Below are 14,340 nucleotides of genomic sequence, written 5' to 3' on the forward strand. Positions count from 1 at the left end.
GAATGCAGCTGACAGCTCCCAAAATAAGCCTAAAGCTTCAGGGCAGCAGGGGTATTTTATTGGAGCTACGTATTCATTAGGCTTCAACTATTACTATGAAGTTTAATTATTATATCACACATCAATCACATTAATCGGTAAAAGCCTGTTTAATTCGACAGAGAATATGTACCGAGTCATAGTCAGCTCGTATTTTGATTCTTCTACGTCTAGGTACCTCTTGAATCACTAACTTTTGTCAGAGTTGATATTGGTCAGAGACTATCAAAGGGCTTTTACTTCAGACCCAGAATCCTCTGTATCTGCCCCTTCGTAGTCGACGGATAAAAGTCCTTGTTCTTCTCGAACGTCTTAACGGCCAAGTCTCTATCCAGCGCGTTGAGCTTCCTGTACAACGGATTCACAAACTTCATGCGCCCAACAGAGCCAAGAAGCTCAACTATGCCAGGGAACTCTTGTCTGTCGTTAGCTTTAAGGGCGACGGCATAATACGCGGATTTCAATTCGACATTCTTCGATGAACTGATATTGTAAGTGGTTCCTAGAAGACGAGATCTCTCAGCGCTTAGAGGGTTTGAGAAATTCTGCACGGCCTGTAAAAAGACAAGAGTCTGGTTCGCGGTGAATGACTCGATGTCCTTGGGGTTCGGTTGATAGTCCTGCGAGGAGTTAGCTATCTAGTGATAAAAGTGTCGGCACAATAGTCAGGTGAATTAAGCCATGTCATTTACCTCGCTCTTCCACTTTTCAGCAAGCGCAAGGCAGCTGTCGACATAAGCCGTATTGAATTCAGGCTTTGGCGGCAAGCCCGGGTTATAGAACCTCTCTTCCCACGGAATCTGGGCAATCTTCTCCTTGATTTCCGAGTTTCCATAGCTCTCGAAGAAATCCAGGAATGTCTTCTTGAACTCAAACGAGTCCAGTGACTTATTAGCCCATGTCTTGAAGTAGTGTGGAATGAATTTGTCGAAATGTTCTCGGCCAACTAATCGGTCAAGGTACCAGAGAAAGTGGAATCCCTTCTCATAAGGAACTGTACTAAAGGCATCCTCGGGGTCTACCCCTTTATGGCTAATAATGAGTTTGGTGAACTCGTGATCAGCCCCTAATACTGAAACCGAGTCCTCTATAGTTGCGTCAGTACAAGGCGGAACGCAATCGTTGATTTCACATACCAAGAGCCTTCCAACCGATAATGGCCGAAAAATCAAATTGAGGCTCGCCATGAATAGCAGCACCGATGCGGCGTTCGAGGTAGGTAGTCCATCCTTCATTCAGCCAGCTACGTATTACTTAGCTCCGATAACCGAGTCAATCATCATCATCAGTTTCACTTACAAGTGCTCCCATGACGCACAACCCACGAGGTTACCACTCCAGCTATGGCTAAGCTCGTGAGCAATCACGTCGACGTTCTGGCGGTCACCGCTGATGATAGTAGGTGTAGCAAAAGTGAAAATTGGGTTTTCCATCCCTATAATTGTAAGTCGACGGGGCTCGTAACCACATTAAGAAGCTCGGGTGCTGATAGGGGGTCTTACCTCCGTAAGCGAAGCTTGGGGGCAGCACTAATACATTGTACTCTCCCCATTGATAATCAAAGATCAATTTCTCTGCCACTTCCAGGAATTTGTCCATGTCCGCCTCGAATTCCCATTTCGCACCCTCGATAGCCTCCGGTCCCGTGGAAACCACAGACCGCTTCCCAATCCGCGCAGTAGCGAGGTCTCCTGAAGCTAGTGCGAACAGGTAAGATGGGATAGGGACCTTCTGCTCGAAGCGGAACAGCTTGTCGCCTTCTCCGTTGACATCCGAGGGCACGGGCACTCCACTCGCGACTACAGGTAAAGGCGAGGTAATGTTGAAGGAGAATGTTGACTTAACGTCTGGCGTATCTTGACACGGGAAGATAGACCGGGCTAGGATAGCCTGGCATTGCGAGTATACATATGGGTGCTTCTTGTTACCAGTTTGAGCGGGTGTCATCCATTGCAAACCGACACAGTCCTCAGTGGTCTCTAGAACAATATCCAACTTTATAACATCTCCTTGAGCCACTCCGTTTGGCACAGAGACATGCAGTGGTGCGCCATAGGGTTCAACTCGGTCCTTCACTGTCCATTCCGAGTTGGCGGAATCAAGCTTAACCGATGAGATGGAGAGGTGGTTTGTGTCAAGGATGATCTCACGGCTCTCCTTGTCTGTCAGCGACTCTAGCTCAAGAAGAACCGAGCCTTCTAATCGCTGCTTCTCAAAGTTGACCTTGAAGTTAACGGTAGTGTGCTTGGTGCCCCATTCGCCATAATTGGCTAGGGTGTTCGGGTCGCGGGGGGTCATGATTCGCTTCGAAGCAAGACTATATCCTCGTAAATGGACGTGCACCGGGAAGAGAGATGAGGATGACGGAAGCGATGATGGTCTAAGTTTATGGATAGTGAGTTGGATACTTCTGAATAGAAGACTGCCCCTCACGAAGCTATTCTGTCCTCTCATCCGAGCCAATGCAGACTGACCCTCCTGCCGAATTAAGCTGCGACGGTTTATTTGTTTGCAGCATCGAAGCAACCCGTTGCTATTGAATTGAAGGTCCAATTAAGCGGGGTGATTGGACCCACAGATTTCCGATTTCCAACCGCTGATTTGAAAGGCGTCATTCCCGATGTAAGCCGCTGGTGCCGGTTCAAGCCTAAATGCCTGAGGCTTGCATTCACTGTTCAGGTTCCTTCTGTATTCCCTTAAAAGATAAACTCAAACTTCTTATATCGATTTACTTATTATCTACATATTTGACACAGAATATGTAAATACACCAAATTTTAGTCTTATCTAGTAATTTAATCACTATACATACATAATAGATTTAAACTCTGATTCTTCACCGTCGTTCTCAAAAGGAGGCGTTCATATCCCAGCGAGTGCAGTAATTGAAGCAAAGAAAATACGAAGGCAGCCAATCACAGCTATGAGAGACCTGGACGTCGAGATAACTAGCATGGTGTGCCAACTTACTTAGGTAGGTAGGTAAGTCGTCAAGCAGCGGGCTGAAACGATGCCTTCTTTCAGGGCTTCGCTTGCGACTATTCCTGTTACGACCTGCATCAGATCCATGTAAAACGACTTCTGCCTCTGAAACATCCTGTTGGATAACAAACTTTTTCTCTTCTTCTTCCCAGTTCCCAGCTCCCAGCTGCGGATGCGGGATGGGAATCCCGTCCCTGGCAAAGATGGGATGGAAAATCTCCTAGGGATCCAGAACATCTGAACTGCGTTGAGAAGCACATCCCCCAACTTCGCGATCCTAAAAGTATCTTTCGTATATACTCAGTACGCGATGATACACCTGTAGGCGAGCCGATGTGTTTATCTTTAGAGCGCTATGGCTTTACACAATACCTCATAGAACTCGGCATCAAAGCTCCATTAGGAAGAACATAATATTTCATAAATTGTGTTGAAAATTTTAGAAGTCGTGTGCGATCTGTTCCGAAACCGCAACACCAGGATTCGAGGGGTACAGACAGCAGGGGTGGTGATGATGTTTCTGATATGTTCTGGGTAGTAATCTAGATATTCTCACCATCTCCTCTACCCAGTCCTTCGTCGAAGGATTATGACGGTGAAGTTGGTGACAGCGACCGCGGCGCTGCTTCGGTGATTGTGAATGCTCACTGGTACTGTGACGATGCGCGCTGCCGCCGGGTTGGGTAAAGATATGTTATTTTAAGCTACAAGGTATCAGGGACCAGTGCATTAGTACTTGGCATTGGTACTGCATGCAGAGTTGAGAACAGTTCCTCGCGATCACTACTTGGCAGCGTGCGTTCTGTACGGCACTGACAGCTAATTTACAATCAATACCCCAAGTTGGGCAAAATAATGCTCTCAGACCTCACCATAATACCCCAATACCCTATCAGTTATGCACGCACATACAATCAGCAATAGGCATTCATTATTTTCCATATGTAGGCAGGTACAAAGGTAGGTACGAAGTAGATCTCTGCAGTTCAAATGAACCCACGGAAATTGAGGGAATGCAAAGCATAGGGCTACCTCCAGAATCCAAACTATGGTTGTTCAAATTGACAGGAAATATGGATGGTTCATGCTTATGCCATGTATTAAGTGTCGCCGGCGAATCAGCCGTCCCCATAATGAACTGCCGTGTTTGCCTATTGATTGCTTGAGGCTCTACGAACACCAGTTCGAAACATGGAATACCTTATTAACATGAAATGAGGGGTGAATCCTAAAGAAAACTACCAGAATTCGAGTGCATCTTATGCATCATGCGTCATGCGTAATTATATGCTGTACATAGGTATGTATTGTATGTAGTATCGAAAATAGTGCTTATTACCTCTTCACCCAACCCAGCAATGGGAAAATCTCCGTCCCTGAGTTAGTCATGTGAGATACGTACATATCCCGACTATGATTCTCAACGATGGCTAAAGGGCCAGTGATACTCTAGCTCATGGGAATGGCGCGGGGGAGTATAGGGATCTACCCGGCGCAACGTGCTAGTAACAGCGCTCAGGTATTGGGGTAAGAGGCGAAATGGGCACATTAAACCATATAATTTTTTATATATCTCCCTGAACGTTGTTTTCACTTATCAAGTGCCGCAAAACTACCAATACCAAGGCGAGAATCCCTTGCACGTGGAGATGCTAAGTTTGATGTTGGTCTTCTAGGTGGTTTGAGATTCTTCCATTAGGGGGATTCTAGCCTGATTTCTAGTCAGGAAGAAGCTTTTCGGCTGAGAGGACGAGGCACTGGTGAGGTTGGTCCTGAGGTCGGAGATGAAGTCTGGCTAACAGCCCTGCCATACTGCCATGTGCTAGTTAGCACGTGTGGTGGATCTCGAAGCTCCAAGACGTGGGGAATGAGGCCACCTGGGATTCGTTCCTAGACCAAAACCATAACGATCCGTCGTTCAGGACTGCGGACTTAATCCCCGATGTGGCTAGGACCATTCCTTTGAAAGAACAAAGTTGGGACGTCCTAATTATTAGCGTACATACTCTAACGACAACCCTCGTAGCTTGCATATCTAGATTGATATCGACTTTGAGAAGTAAGCTTAAAGGTTTACCTTGATGCTAGCATAGACGTCAGTTCCGACCACGTTTGCGACTGACAGGATAGACTCACTTCCCAAAACAATGCGATTTTACCTAAAACTGTTGAGAATTATCGCCTACGCCTAGTTAGTTTACTCAATAAGGATAATACCTAATTTCTAAGACTAACAGCTTTTCTGGGGTCAAAGCTATGAACTTTTAGTGTGGTTGAGATATTAACAACCTGCCTAAGATATCGTCGGGCTGAAGCGTGATGTCAACTTTTCAAGGAGATCTAACAAAGATTGACTCATCGTAATGTCCAGTTTAAGTCATTGTAATCTCAACCCATGCAGCCCATGATGAAAACTAGATTTTACCTCCTAATGTTTGTAGATAATTAATAGTCTCCTTCTTGATTCCGTCATTGTCTTAACTCGGTAGTTGACGTGCCCTAAGACACAAGTAGATTTGCGCTCGACCTTATCAAAGAGCAATATATTCCATGGCGAAGAGCCTAGCGAGTTAGACATCATCAAGATAGAGTCGCAGTTGCTTTGTGATAGGATCTCGATTATTCCTAGCATGTATACCAACCAGAATCATCCAAGGTCTGAGCGCATATGTAGAGATCGGAGAAGCTTATCTTGTATGCCACCTGACTTGTTACTTACTCTGTAGTAACTTGTTCTGGTCTGGCCGTTGCGTAAGAAAAAGTGACGCTGTAAACCTCATCTCTGCAGATCCCCTGGTATGTTACTTATCCAGGTAGCGGTGAAGCCAGGTGTATCTGTAGGCCAAAGGGTCAAAGAGTAGCCATAATCATTGCCCTTATGTAAGAGTACTCCCAATTGCCACCATGATGGGAGCAAGCAGCAATGATTTAGATGGAAAATTCATTTAGTTTCCAATTATTTTTAGAGCTTCGAGTCCAGAAATACATAATAGGTGTATATTATTTACCGATTAGGTCATACTTCCATAGCAGTGTGCGTTCAATTTAATGTGGTAATTCTCGTAACTTGTAACAGTGTGTACTCTGTGTGGCGAAGCAAGAAGGCATGCTTGCTTCCGCAGGAAAGATATGACCTCAATGGACCCTGACGGTTGCTAGGAAGAAAAATAGACTAGCTAGGGGGTTTCCCTGTCGATATCGCAATATTTTATCGGCTAGATCCCTTGTGGATGATCGGTCAGATCGCTTCCAAGGTTTGGTCCAGGTCCATGGCAGACGGGAAGGGTGATCATAAAACCTGGCTTAAGCCGTCATATACGTATGTCTCTGGCGGGCTGGTATTGAGCTTGGTAATCCCTCAAAAATAAATCCTATTAGTTTGAGAATAGGTAGCTTCGAGTCGCCTCTCAAGTAGTTGGTGGTTTGAAAGAACGTTGTATTAGGAATAAGATCTTCATAACCACCTTCTGCACCGTTCACTACCCGTCCAAGGATGGAAATTTACGGGCACACTAATATGGCGTACATCTTAAGATGGGGGGAACAGCTCCGGCTTGCTTCAAGTAAAACTAGTCCATCTTCAGCTATGAAGACTGATGGTCCTAGCGCCCTTTTCCGAGGCTCGAATGCAGATCATTTTGGGATATCTACACTTATGTATGTAGAAACACCATCGCTACATGTATTGATACGTTTTCTTCTTCTTTTTTTGGTCCGGCAATTGGTTGTTTCGGCTGGTATGACATGAGATTGCTAGAGCTTGAGACATGGATGGGAATTGATCTTTCCGATCTCTTTGGCGCTAGACGGGTTCGGATGAGGTTGCGAATTGTTTTGAGTCGGGGCATAAGATGTCTCAGCTTTTTCTAGACGCTGACCCGTTGGCGAATTCCTTCGATACCTGTTACGTACAGTAAGGGTATATTATGTATACCTTGATGTATACCTTGATGTATAGCTATGATGTATATGATGGTTGTTTCTTGTCACATACCAAAGTATTTAGGTAGTTTCGAAAAGTTAGTATCCTGACTCGAGTTTAGAGACTTAGCTTGTGTTCCTATGTCATCGATGAGAGCACTAGAGAAGAAAAACGTAGATCATGTAAAGATAAACATTATGCGCTTCCACGTTTTGCAAATCTCTGCATGCCAAGCAGCAGGCCAGTTTCTTTAGGACTCAGGTAATGTTGATGCCCCACGTAGGCTGGTAGGTACCTACCCACCAGGTAATTATGTAGGTGACAGCGGAAGTGTGTCTTAAAAAGGGGCTTAAACGAGAGAGCTGTAACTCGTTCCCCCACTTGCCGTAAAAATTTACCCCTGTTCCTTTGGCTCCTCCCGTGCGAAAATTTTGCTGAAAAGTTCATAGAGAACAGGCGTTTCGTCTTGAATTTGCCTCTATCATAGCGGTAGTTGAGGCAATAAGTAAGTACGCATGAAGTTGATGAAATATTTCTTATGTAATTGCCACATCTTGGCTTGGGTTGCCTTTGAGGTGGCGGATAAGCATCCGGGAAAGGCCTGGAAAGACCTGGGGGCTTGATAGAAATGGAAAAGAATAGAAATGGCGATGGCAATTATGTACATACAAGCAAGGTTGAAGTCAGCTCGGTTACAACTTTTACTGACTAAGTCACAACCGCGTTACGCACTGACTCAAAGCACGGACAACCATCGATTAACTACTAATTCTACCCGCTATATCGTATATTGAATTTGATGCATCTTGCGAAGACACCCCCGCAGAATGGAGTCAGAAAAAGTGCCCCATGTGCTAATACTACTGTATTGGACTGTGAAAGTGATTATCCCTTGCTCTGCTTATATTGGTAGCTTACACCTCTTACGCACATCGTAATTGGTAGATAATGCCTGTTGTATAACATAGGGGATAGGCTTCTTTACAGTGCAGATAGTAAGATTAGCACATGGGGCACTTTCTCTGACTCCATTCTGCCCCGTTAGATACATTATCAACAGCTTCTTCGCTCATGTGCCGAGAAGGCGTATGTCAACTTGTTATGTCAAAGCACAAAGCTTAATAACACGATCTATACCTAGATGAGAATGAATGACCAAAAACATATAGTCCCCTGTTTCTCTGAAGTTGTTGACCTCCAATGATATTTTCTCCTTGTATAGATATGTGATGGCATCACCGCTTCTGGTAGTAGTCCTAACCCAAGGTCCCCTATAAATACCACCATAAACCAAATCTGTACTGTTTCCCGAGCCACGAGGTATGAACGTCTATGCCTTTTTGCCTATAGTAACATGTATACTATTAGATCTAGATCGTCTGCTATTTTCCCCTCATTGTGATGATATGTAACCTTTTATCTATCAGAGACTACCATTTGATACGAAAGCATGCACATCATCACACAACCTCTAGATCTGTAACAGCCACTTGGCTCCACGAACATCTTCCATCTAGTATGTATCTCAGTAAGCACGCGAAGGAATCTAGGAGGAACGGGTCGGAAGTTTGATAGACCTAGGTACTTAAGCAAATATTCAACGTTGTCGTTACACCACCGCCTCGAAGACTTGGACTTTTAAAAGTCGAGACATATTTTCGTCAGCAGGTATACGAAGATCCGAAGCCGGTCGTACACAATTTTGCTATTCCTAATCGTAAACCTCTAACATGCGTATCGATGACGAAGTGGCTAATATGCACGCACAATCCTCTCTTCCCACAAATTCTGCCGGCAACGATCTAAGACAGCATTACCTAATCTTGGTACTCGCTATGGAGTACATGGCGCTAATGTTATCACGGCTGTCGTGCATTTTGCATGATCACCTACATCACTTATGTTCGCTTGTTAAGATGAGGCATCTTCAGGGTGATCAAGTCTGAGGCGGTCCGAGGGGCAAGTTGGAATTCTCTTGGCTATGAAGAAGACTGGATTCGCTTAAGTAAAAGTTTACTCGAGCTGCTCGTGTCAGTTTATCTCTGGCGAAGATAGCTGTTGATAATTGGGGTTCCTTGTGCTCGTCATGCTTGTCATGCTTGTCATACTCGTCATGGTTGTATCTTCAACGCACGCTGACGACCGGCATAGATAGGTTGGGATAGTTGGCAGCAAAACTGTCAAAGCGACAATTAAAGCTGCATAGGCGCCAACTTCGATATCCTATAATATCTTATAATAATGAAGCTGTTTAGTCTAGTCAGTATGTGTTCCCCAACTTCTGCAGTTGCGATACTACCGTCTCCGCAGATCAATATCCGGTGTATGCACGTCGACACTCCGCCGTCGTGTATGCAATTGGAGGGATCCCGACCCATGCATGTATGTTAGCTTATTTAACTTATGCAGTTTATGCAAGTAACAGCATTAGTATTCCCATTTAGTGTCGAGGTCGTATCCTCGGAACTTGCCTTATCACACTTTCTCCTTTCGACCATTCACCTCCAAATTCAGGAGTCAAGTACGCATCTATGTTTATCATACAGCTCGAACAATACAATACGTGAATTGAAATCGGCTTTCCTCAGAATTTCTAATTAAATGTATCACGATCATAACCAGGAAATTAGGATATAGTCTAAGAACTTATCTATTACCTACCTTTAAAAAAAGAAAAGACCTGCCGACGAAGAGTTATTATTAAGTCGAGTGACGTAGGGATTTCTTCGGCACTGCCAAACCCAGAGTCCAGCCAGTCGGATCTGAATGAATACCTTGAATACTTACCTATCTAGGTAACAAGATCTGAAATTGAATTAACAAATATTTGATACCTAGCTTTCCGCGATGTTCCCCGGTACGATGTCTGCTGGATTTAGGTCACCCCCTTGACGGAAATACAGCTCAGTTAAACTATTCGATGGTCGTCTTCCGCGGCAGCGTGGAAGAAAAGTTCCTCTTCAAGTTTCAATTAAGCAATGCTAAGAAAACTCGGTTATTTACAAGCATTGCTATAATAAACCCACCGAGACCCTCGTTTTTTTCGCCCATGGCTGCCCATGGCTTGTAAGATAGCCATGGGCGACCCCTGCATGCAGCAAGGGTCAAAGCTCTACTCCCCCTGTCCACCCAAGCTGCGATAACCCTAGACGAACCTCGAATCCCTGTCAAGGGCTTAAGCGGTTTCAAATCCTTGTTGAACGCCTTGTCGACGCAGCATTCTGGACCTCCACCAAAACTGTTCTCTCGATGTGTCTAAACCCAATTCTGCAGCTTGCTCCGATCCTTAGTGCGGGATACCTTCTTCAACCTAGGGACAACCAACGTTGAAACGATGCCTGGCTTCTTTAGGAGACCTCTAGCTGGGTAGCTACATACAGCTGTATGTATGGCATGTATGGGCATGTATGGGCATGTCGAGTCTGGCACGGTTTTAGCTGTCTTACTTACATCTTATCCATTATCCAACACCTACGGTAATGGGTAATGCATGCGGATGCCGCAGCACCAGCACCAGCAGCACCAGCATGTCTCTCCTCGTCTTGTCCTCCTTCTCCCTAAGCTCTGAGTGGAGGTTGCATCCAAAGGTCCCCTGACGCATTAGACGAACGAATTCCCTTATTGGCCTCCCCTATAGGTTCCATGGAAATACATACTAGAACAACTTGGTACCGACTATACTCGAGGTATTAAGGACATGCATATCCTGTTTCCTTTGCCTCCCCGTTTCTCTCCATCCGTCTGTATGAAAGGCAGGGCTGTCTCTTAAGTGTTTGCATATATTTTTTGTCATGCAGCTTTTCTGTTGCTCTTGAACGCACGCTTGATTTTGCATTTTGTTTCACCTTACAAATACATGAGCTCCGCCCGTCACCTTTCGTGCCCTTCATTCGCATGAGAGACATTTCTTATTTCAATTCCTTGCATAATATTCCCCTAGTGTGGTTTGTGATTTGCCTGGGGACCCTCGTTACCTGCAGGTCCAATGGCCCATATAGCAGCTTGTCTCGTCGATACCGATTTTGAGGGTAGCCTAAGAAGTTATATAGTAAATGCCTTCTCCGCCAAAGACTCTACCGATTCGGTATGCCCTTCACCTTCCTGGTTTAAGGTAGCTCTATCAGATGTATCACCATACTAACATCACCATACAGTTGTCGTCTGTAAGCTCGACTGAGGAAAAGAAGCCATTTGCTTGGAGGATGCAGAACCCGGAAGCGAGGAAGTACCAGCTATTCCCTAGGGAAAAACAGCTCCCATCACCGATTATTGGGAAGCAGTTGGACCCTGAGCAAGCCTTCGCCATGGCTATGGGACAAGCAGAGAAGACCTCGGTATCGAACGGTCTCCGGATGAGAATCAAGGAGCACAACCTGACGAGAAGGAGGAAAATCAGCGTCCCCGAGTTAGGTCCTATGACAACAGTACAGGAGGTTGCAATGGATTCTCGTGAGTCAAAGAATCGTGTTTCTATCTCATCAACACAACTAACCAGCCATAGCAACAATCCCAGGCCGGCCTGCGTTACATGAACGATCCATTAGCTCTCCTGTTAATTCCTGGCGCCAGCGTCATTTCATGGAGTCCGTGTCTACTATGAAGGAAAATTTGGATGAGAATTCAGAAATATCTGCCCCTTCCGAAGACGTACGGAAATTTACTGGTTCACCTTTAAAGCAACCTCTCTCACCTAGGGATCTAGCACCTTTAACGATACCCACGCAAAGTGGCTCAATCCCGAGACTAGCGCGGCAACTTTCGTTAAGCCGCCTTAGAAATAAGGACAAGGAACCGGAATCAGCCATGAAGTCTGCTCGTACTGATGACTCGCCGAGGACGCGCACTCCATTCACGCCCGCTTCGACTTCGATTACGACCCCTATGTCGGCGTCTACGAATATGACTACTTCCACATTGCCAACACCATTATCAGCACCCGCAGAATGCCGAGCTTCGCCGAGACCATGGGAAAGAATGGGCTCGATTACGCCTGTGCTCGAATCACGATCGAGCAATGAATCCATGGCGACCCCGAAAGCAGACTCCGAGACACGAGCCGCCCCGACCCTATCACATAGACGTGGCAATTCCGAGTCTGGGAGCATCATGGATCGCGGGCGTCCACGAAAGCGAAGCGATGGGACACCAATCGGTGGTTTCCATAAGCGAGATGCGTCTAAGAGAAGCGTCAGTGCTGAACGCCGGGCCTTCGAGGCCTTGCCCCAAGGATGGAAGTCTACTGATGCAGTCAATAATATGGATGCATCAGAAGTTGCTTACTTGCAGAAGCAAGCACTAGGCCAAGTTCTAAGGTTTGAGGTGCTCAAGAAGGACGACGTTGAGAGCCTTTCAAAGGTAGGTCCATTTTATTATTGTCATTATTCATCTACCTAACTAACCTTGTATAGGAGCTTCGCCATCTTGATGAGCGAACAGAGTATCTTCGTCGTACCTACACTTCCCTCCGTGCTGGACGTCGAAATCTCCACAGCCGCATTTGTCAATATTTGCGATCTCCTCGTGTTGCTAAATTTAGCTACGAGTCGATGCTAAAGCAAGAGGAAACCCTTGCTGAGCTCGATGCCTCAATTGATGATTGGGTTAGTAAGCTTGAACATGCCGAGAATCGACGAACCCGCGTCAGGCAAAAGCTTCTTGAGCATGTTGCTGCCGCGTCTACCCTTTCGATGGTCAAAGATGTTGCTGGCACAAGCGAGATTCTTCAGCAAGCCATGGGAATTCGGCTGCCAACCGGAGTTTCTGATATCTCCACGCCACCCCGAAGCCCAACCAAGACTAGTACCCCCACTCAGTCTCAGTCACCATCTACATCTCCTCAACGTGTTGTCGCCAGAGTCCCTTCAATGATCCCTGAGCTACCGGCTGAGGAGCTTGAAGAAGCTCCAATTGACCGTAAACGCAAGAGCTCGTCAGCAGAGTCTACTCTCCAGCGAATGGAAAGCATTCGCATCTACGCTGACAGCGACGTTTACGCTCTGCTCGCGGACGTCGAAAACGAGTTTACTAAACTAAACGGTGGCGCTGCCAGCCCGGAACCCCCGTCCCGACATGAGACAGAAGAGCAACGCAAAATTCTACACCGTGCCCGTAGCCACGATATCATTAATAATGGTTACCCAAAGGGTCTCAACAAGACACCTCCAATTTCACCCCCTGCACCTACGCCACCGGTCAAGAACTCCCCCACAGGCGACATTTTCTTGACTGCCGCCGTCTTCCAGCCGACGCGAACAGGAACACCTGCATCTAATTAAACCTATTTACCAACTTTTATTCAGCGTTATTCATATTCGTCGATATCATCTCAGATTTCTCTCTTTTTTAACAGCCTATTTTTAGTTATCTAACGCCTGACAACGTTCCTTTTTCTTTTTTTATGACCCCCATCATGATGGACGATTCACGGCCGGCCACAACGATTCGACAGCATTCGCATGACGGCATTTGCATCATACACTTCTTGACATTCCTTCGATACCAATAGCATTTGCAATTACGGATACCCGGCGTTCCTTTTTATTTATTTTCTCTCTCTACATCATATTCCCCTCCTTATTTTATTGTTTATTTCATACCATTTGTGTTCATTATTCTTATCAGTCCGTGGAAGTTGATCAACTAGAAGTTGTTTCTTATTTCATCACAAGGCGTCAGGGTCGCTTTTGATTTATTACCATATGCCTTTGACAGAAACGGCGACCTCTATACCCAGTGCGCTAGGTACCGTCCAGCATGTCATCGCGGCCGAAAAGAAAGGGTTCCTATTCAAAGACTGTATTTTTTCTTACCTTGGGCATAAGGGGAGTTGGCGGATTGAGATTGCATGGGTTGAGTGTGGGAATAGGAGGCCGTGTATCAGGGAGATTAGAAGAGAGACTGCAACAAAGTCCCAAAGACTGAACTGGCAACAGGGTCTAGACTACGGGTTCGGGAACCCAGGGCGAGGCGTCTCCGCCTACGAACGGTTCAATCTTGTAACACTAGAAGCCTACATTCACAATGTTGCTATAAAAATACATGTCACAATATCTTAAAGAACACTACCATAAACATGACTGTGTATAATCAATCTATCGAGTGTGCTATGCTGTCTAGGCCGTTTATGATGGCCGTATAATAGATGATAAGAGACTACTCATTGTTTCAATCCTCTACCCGGGGTTAGATTCTCAAGCACAGCCCTATCTAACCCCAGAGGTTTCCGTTTCGACGTTCCCGAAGTTCGTCGTCGAGCTGAAAGGAAACACCCGATCCTACCCGCCCGGCCAGGTATCGAAATCTTATCAGGAAACCCGAATCCTTCATCGCGACGCTGGGAAAGTCTCGTGGCGCCAGCCTCCTCCTCCTCCTCCTCCTCCCGCAACCCGTATATCCTG

At 45.9% G+C, this 14,340-nt stretch overlaps 2 protein-coding genes across 2 annotated transcripts; one reads left to right on the top strand and one right to left on the bottom strand.

Moving 5' to 3' along the window:
- Positions 1 to 100: 100 nt before the first annotated feature.
- Positions 101 to 2,590, bottom strand: GGS22DRAFT_161128 (peptidase family M1-domain-containing protein; the record flags this gene model as incomplete). Its single annotated transcript, XM_047961039.1, has 5 exons — positions 1,542 to 2,590; positions 1,339 to 1,474; positions 1,176 to 1,282; positions 732 to 1,126; positions 101 to 659 (listed from the first exon to the last, which is right to left on the bottom strand). Coding segments are annotated over exons 1-5 (1,969 nt in total), but the record flags the coding sequence as incomplete, so codon positions are not given.
- Positions 2,591 to 10,928: 8,338 nt separating this feature from the next.
- On the top strand, positions 10,929 to 13,218 carry GGS22DRAFT_187804 (uncharacterized protein; the record flags this gene model as incomplete). Its single annotated transcript, XM_047964639.1, has 4 exons — positions 10,929 to 11,027; positions 11,098 to 11,392; positions 11,445 to 12,298; positions 12,352 to 13,218. 4 exons carry the CDS (start codon positions 10,929 to 10,931, stop codon positions 13,216 to 13,218), a joined length of 2,115 nt encoding a protein of 704 aa, XP_047819353.1.
- Between the last annotated feature and the right edge of the window lie 1,122 nt (positions 13,219 to 14,340).

Source organism: Annulohypoxylon maeteangense (assembly GCF_022496945.1).
Source record: "Annulohypoxylon maeteangense strain CBS 123835 unplaced genomic scaffold GGS22scaffold_7, whole genome shotgun sequence".
Classification (NCBI taxonomy): Eukaryota; Fungi; Ascomycota; class Sordariomycetes; order Xylariales; family Hypoxylaceae; genus Annulohypoxylon; species Annulohypoxylon maeteangense.